The sequence below is a fragment of the Cystoisospora suis genome, assembly GCF_002600585.1.
Source record: "Cystoisospora suis strain Wien I chromosome Unknown contig_1939, whole genome shotgun sequence".
Lineage (NCBI taxonomy): Eukaryota > Apicomplexa > Conoidasida > Eucoccidiorida > Sarcocystidae > Cystoisospora > Cystoisospora suis.
This window is the reverse complement of record NW_027154739.1, coordinates 760-7,122: the sequence shown is the minus strand read 5'-3', so window position 1 is coordinate 7,122 and position 6,363 is coordinate 760. Positions and strand designations below refer to the sequence as shown.

The window sequence follows — 6,363 nt, the reverse complement described above, 5'->3', positions numbered from 1 at the left end:
AAGGTGTACATACACCCCAACCAAGGTGTACATACATCCCACGATGGCATTTCCAGCTCTCCCCATTCATATTTGGCTGACCCGCTGTGTTTGTTGCACTTATCTAGTCAATGCAGATGCCCCCGAAAACACAGTAAACGTCTGTCGAGACAAAGTCGGACGATCCTATCTATGCAAAGACGGCAGGGGAGTGAGCTGTTGACTGTAGCCCGTCGTTAAAGTAGCGGTAGCGGGTAAGACTCGTCCGGGCGGAAAGATCTCTAACTGAGCTCACATTAAGCTCTGAATACCCCTATCTCTTGTTCGGCAGTAATAGTCATTTCTTCATATCTTCTTATGCTTTCAGTCTCCTCCAATCTGCCAAACGATTCAGATCTGCTTTCTTCCGGTCCGAGATTTTCTCATCCTTGGCATTGTAAGAAGCAAAAGCAACAAAAGGGTAGCAAGCGCTAGTGAAGAAAGAAACAAGGAAGAAAGAGAGAATACTTCAGAATGACTGAGAAGAGGAGCGTTGAGAACGGCAAGAGAGAATCCCGGGTTCTTCCTCTATCAGAAAAGAAAAACGCACTCAACCGACAAGAAAAAAAGAAAGATGCAGATTAGAGAAAGATGGAGAAGCAAAGAGACTGAGAGATTCGTTGAATAATGGGGAGAAAAGAGACAATCATCCATAGATATCCTATGAAAGAAACGAGCGGCGTTTCTTTATTTCCACTCCTCCTCCTTTTCTCTTCTATTGTTTTCCTATATCTCAACGAAATTTCAAGAAAGATCCACTCTCTTACATACCTTACTAGGTACGGCGTGGCGATGACAAAGTGTCGTCTACACATACATATGTATACATCAAGTGAAACCTCAACCAATCAATCCATCCGTCGCTCTCGCTTTCTCCTCTTTTCTCTCCATACAAACATAAGATCTTTCACGTATCTCTGCATTCGGTTTTCTCATATCGCCGCAGGTCTTTGCTGTCGAAGACTTCGGCCCCTCTGTTGGATCCAAGGTCATCCTCGATAACAGGTAGGTAGGTAGCTAGCTAGCCGGAAGAAGATCGATGAAGACAACCGATACTGTCTAAGTAAGGAAGAGTAAAGTGTTGTCAGGAGGAGAAGAGACCTGTATAGTGATGCGGTAGATCTACATACACCACCGTGAAAGGAGACTCATAGATCATTAGCTATATGTAGAGGAGCAAAGAAGGGACGCAAGAGAGATTGAAAGAGAGGAAAGAGAAAGAAATCCATCGTGGCTCCTACGATTATTCCTAAAGCTCTCTTCCCTCCCTCTTAATCACTTCACATTTAGAACGGATTTCTCTCAACGTCAAAACAGAATTTTCATCAAGACCTTGACCTTGAAACAACAGCTGTAGGATAATAGACCTAGGAAGAACTCATGGGGGAACGAACCGGAGAGAGAAGAAGAGAAACTAACGCTGGAGAAGGACAGATGTCCACACACATATCAACACATAGATGCTTCCCGTCTTCTTCATACAAAAGCTTGACACCCATTTCTTTCTTTCTTTCTTTCTTAGCGTCTCGTTCCTCCCTGTCTTGGGAGACAAGTGTACACAGCGAGTGAAGAAGAAGACTGATTTCGAAAGAATAGAAGCACATGATACGTAGAGCTTGTTAGCTTCATTAGAGACCAGGAGGAGGTGGATAGTAACGCTGATAGCATGAGGGATGTGAATTATAGGGAGGGGGAGAAGGAAGATCAGGATTATGAGGATAAGAAAAAGAAGAATAACCTCCTGCTCCTACTGCTGCTCCTCCTGGTATTGTGTAAGCCGGTGGAAGGAAAGGCTGATAAAGAAGGCCATCTTGAGCTGTCTGTACACATGGAAGATTAACAGCAAAGCATATGAGGAAAGAGCTTTGTGAGCCTCATAATATGTTACAGAAGAAACATCTCTCCAAAAGCGCGGGAGAAAAACGTTCCACCTCATCGGAATGATAATTCTCTATCTCTCTTTTCTTCTCTTTCTCCGGAAGAGAATCTCTCTCTTCTCTCTTTCATACTAGACAAGAATACAGAAAGTAGAAAATGCATGTCGCCCTTGTCAGACAAGAGAGCACAGAAGAAGAGACTCTACAGCCGTCTTTCCTTCACGAAACCTTCTCACAGAGGTTACCGAGAAAGAGAGAGAGAGAAGAAAAAGGAAGACCGAAGCAAGACATCTCCCCCTTCTCCTTACTTTCAAACTACAGCCTTCTTCTCCTTCTATCAGACTTGTATGGATTCGCTATTATTCTTCACGTTGTTGGAATAGATGGAAGAAGAATGAATAAAGCAAAGAAAGAGAAAGGAATTATGGAAGAAAGAGAACCCTTCACTCGCCAGAATACACCTCCTTCAGAGATAGATAGTCCTCCCTTTCCTCCTGATGGAACGAGAGAATGAGAGAAAGTGAGAGAGAGGAACACAGAAAAGTCGTGATACTACATAAGGAAGGACCCCTCGCCAAAAAGGACCACCGAGTAATCATAACCTACGTCAATTGAGAGATAGATACACAGACAGATAGACACATCGCAGGAAATACATCGACGCGGGGAGATTCACAGACATATCGATACAGATAGATATAAATAGCTCTAGAGAGAGAAATAGATGGATAGATAGATAAGTAGAGAGACAGATTCAAGGAAGGTAGATAGATGAGGATAGATTCATGAAGATTGGTCGATAGATAGCTAGATGAAGAAACGAAGCGAAGCACAGAAAGCGTTTTTCTTGCATTTCTTCTTACTCCCGTTAATGAGGAGTTGGAGTGATTCTTGTGTAGACTGGAAGCCTTCGGATTACGATGAGAAGGATCGTAAAGGAGAGAAGCTGACGGAGCCCCCCCTTGCTGTCCGTGCTGCTGAATATACGTAGGAGGTGCTAAGACAGGGGGAGGGGGAGAAGAAGGATACATCCCTCGCATCATAATGGCTCTGTCAATTCCATGAGAATGAGAGGCCTTCCTAGATGCTTCCGAGCTGGAGTCATAGCTACAATTCTATGATGACACACACAGAAGAAGAAAGGAAGAAAACCATGGAAGAAACAAAGAAAGAAAGATACCAGAGCATATACAGAGTAGACAGACGCAGGAGAAGAGACAAAGACGAAAAGACATTCACTCGAAACTCTCAGTCTTTTGAAGGTGTGGATGTATGATGTGCGTATGTATTCTGGAGCTGAGGAGACGTGCAGAGAGACAGGAAGAGAAGAAGGGACAACACACGGCTCTCTGGATTCGATTGGGGAGGAAGACAACGAGACATACTTCAACACTCTGTGCTCTACAACCTGTCAGAATACAGCCACGGATCCGTCAAGATACATAGACAGCAGAGGGCGTATGAATAAAGAGATCTATCTATCTATCTTCAATCAATCTATCTATCTATCAATCTATCTATCTTAAATCTATCTTTAATCTATCTATCTTAGTGTCTCTATCTGTCTAGATTTACCCTGAAGAGTGTGAGGTGGGGTGTGTGACAGAGTTGAGAAAAGTTTCTTTTAAAGAGTGAAGAAAGACTCTTCACTCCCCCCCTTCCATTAATGATGGACAAGACCAACACCTCCCCAAGTGTCAGGACAGCAAAGAGAGAAGAAGAGAGAAATGAGAGAGTTGAAGAAGAAAGAATGCGTGAATCTTGTCTTGTTCTCTCCTCTATCCATCTGTTTGCCGTACCTCTCCTTCTCCTTCGTGTCTCCCTCGATTCCCTTGAGGCATGTACATCGACATATGGTAAGGTTGATGTGAGGGGGGATAGTCATAGAGATCTTCTTCTTCTTCCTCTTCATTTCTTCTTCGATACATGCCTTCAGCTCTTCTTCCGCTCGCCGCTACTGGCGCCGCTACTCCCCCGCCTGCTCCTCTACTCTTTCGGTGCCAGAAGGTCAGGAGAATCAACAAGGAAGGAACGCCTTCTGTGAGGAGATAAATCTAAAGGAAAGACGACAGCGAAAGAGCCAAAGAAAGACACAGAAACAAAGAAAGAAAGAAAGAAAGGAAAAAGCGGAGCATACAGATGACTAGAGTAGGAGAGAAGATAAGTGAGAGGAAGAAGAAGGAGCGTCGTGAGACAAAGGAAGGTGTGTGTGAAGAGAGAAGGAGTTGAAGCAAGAAGGAGGACAAGGCAGAGGATGAAAAGAGAATTCTTGTGACGGGAGGTTAATTGGTATAGGGGGAATGTAGAACGTGCTAGCTTCCCTCATACATTCATGTGCATGTGGTGCGGGATGAGCGTACCTCCTGAAGAAAGCAAGACAGGAATGAGAGGATGTGACTTAGACGAGAAGACAGAACATGAAGGATAAAAAGAACTGTAAAGAACCGAGTGTCTATACACCACCCATGCCTCTCCATCAATACAAATGCACAGAAATTTCGTAGTGAAAGCTTTCCTGCTCCCATACATATATATAGATATATAGATATCTATATCTGTATATAAGCCTGTCTACCTTTATACATGTAACGGGATGGACTGAGAGCTCTTCTGTGACTCTTGCGGTGTCTCCACTGACCAGCGCCGCACGGACGAGAGGATGAGAATACCAAGGAGATGAGGGCGAAGAAGAAAAGGTTGAAGATGAAGAAGAAGGGATTTCTCCTTCTCTGTGTGAACTTCCATCCATGGTATTGCGACTTCCACTAGGAGCAGCGGGGGATGGGAATGACGAGCGATTTCCCTCGGGAGAAGAAGAAGAAGAGGAAAGAGAAGAGGATGAAGAAGAAGAAGGGTGATATACGTGCTGCTGATGAAGAGGAAAGAAAGGAGAGGCCGGGGGTGTATCTCCATTCATACCTGAAATACTTCTTATGCCGAAGAGGACGGGACAAACAAGAGAGAGAAGAAGAACCTGTGCAAAGAAGAAGAAGAAAAACGAGAAAGAAGAAAGATAGGAATCACCGAGAAAGAACGTTTTCTTCGAAGATGAAAAGGGAGAACAAAACCCTCACGAAGAGAGAGAGAAGGTTAAAGGAAGGAGGAAGAGAAAAGAAGAGAGATAGGAAATGCGATGGATAATGTGCACTCACTATTAGGAAGAAAAGAGAGTGAAAAAGCAAACAAGAGAGAGAGAGATGGAGAGAGGTATAGGGAGAGCAGAAAGAAGGAAAAGAGAAGAAACAGACAAGAGAGGAAAGCAAGAAGATCGGTGCCTAATGATGATGGGAACTCCAGGTGAGGTCCTAAGCGGCGAGATGCACAGTGCATGTATGTAGAAGAGAGAAATAATGCCTTGGGTCAAGTCTGCTGCAAATTCTCTCATTCATAAGAAGTCTTGGAGAAGCTCCCCCGCCCGCTACGTCATACTCATCAAAGCCTCAGGGGAAAGAAGAAGGAAGAAGATGAACAAAGAGATAGACAGAGAATGAGGTGAAAGAGACGAGAATACATGTCATTCTTTTGGCTCTTACTCTTCTCACGATACTGCCCTTTCCCTTAGACGACGAAGAAGCAGAGCCTTTACTTCGCTCTGATATCTTTCTCGCCACCTGTACATACACAACACACAAAACACATGCATACTGAGAAATGCATACATCCATATACATACGGAGACATATACAGGCACATATATATACGTGAAGGAAGCAAAATAAAACGCATGCGCGGGAAAAGAACAGAAGAGAGCATTGAAAGAGTTGAGAGCGGAGAGAATAAAGAGAGAATGATCTGATTCTCCGGTTAAAGAGTGAAGAGAAGATGTTTCTCTGAACCATAGGATGGATAGCCACTCAGGTGTATGTACAGACACCTCAACACACCTGCGTTGAGACAGGGAGGCTGTATGTTTCGTGAAAGATAGAACGAGATTCGTGAGCTCAGTGAGAAAGATGAGAGAAGGAAAAAAGAAAGAAGACGGCTCGCAGACAAGCTGACAACTTCTATTGGAAAGAAAAGAAATTAAAAAGCATTCACACCATACAGCAAGAAAGAAGTAGGGCTCATTCACTACGAAGAAACAACGAACCTACAGCGACTGAGAGAGAGACAGAGTGACAGGGGGGACAATCGGAGAGACAAGGAGAAGAATGGAGACTGAAAGGAAAGAACAAAATATCTATCTATCTATCTATCTATCTATCTATCTATCTATCTATCTATCTATCATTGATCTACCTCTCTATCTCTGTCAGTCCCTGCGTCGTCACCCTCCCCCCTCCCGTCGAGCAGATTCTTATCTCTCTCGTTCTCCGTATATAGGCCGGTTTGTTTACCTTGATACCATAGATAAGGAAGGTCCCGGCAGCAAAGGCGAATATGAGTCCAGAGAAAAGTTGAATGAGCCGAATAGCAGACTTTTTGGCATGAAGAAGAACAGCGAGAAAGAAGAAAAGAAGAAAGAAGA

The 6,363-nt window shown here is 43.8% G+C and overlaps 1 protein-coding gene across 1 annotated transcript; it reads right to left on the bottom strand.

The window, feature by feature from the left end:
- Window positions 1–371: 371 nt before the first annotated feature.
- CSUI_004218 (uncharacterized protein) lies at window positions 372–6,352 on the bottom strand. The gene is made up of 6 exons (XM_068064411.1): window positions 6,233–6,352; window positions 5,429–5,506; window positions 4,471–4,869; window positions 3,695–3,949; window positions 2,759–3,010; window positions 372–1,838 (listed from the first exon to the last, which is right to left on the bottom strand). The coding sequence occupies exons 3-6, from the start codon at window positions 4,810–4,812 to the stop codon at window positions 1,647–1,649; spliced, it is 1,041 nt and encodes a 346-aa protein (XP_067923613.1). The 5' UTR covers window positions 4,813–4,869; window positions 5,429–5,506; window positions 6,233–6,352; the 3' UTR covers window positions 372–1,646.
- Window positions 6,353–6,363: the final 11 nt, after the last annotated feature.

Bases quoted from the DNA above. Each gene is read 5' to 3' on its own strand.
- CSUI_004218 (XM_068064411.1), bottom strand. From the start codon at position 4,812: ATGAATGGAGATACACCCCCGGCCTCTCCTTTCTTTCCTCTTCATCAG. The intron at 3,011-3,694 runs GTACGGCAAACA...GTGTCATCATAG, and splicing joins GACACGAAGGAGAAGGAGAG to AATTGTAGCTATGACTCCAG. The intron at 1,839-2,758 runs GTAAGAAGAAAT...CCATGTGTACAG, and splicing joins CCAACTCCTCATTAACGGGA to ACAGCTCAAGATGGCCTTCT.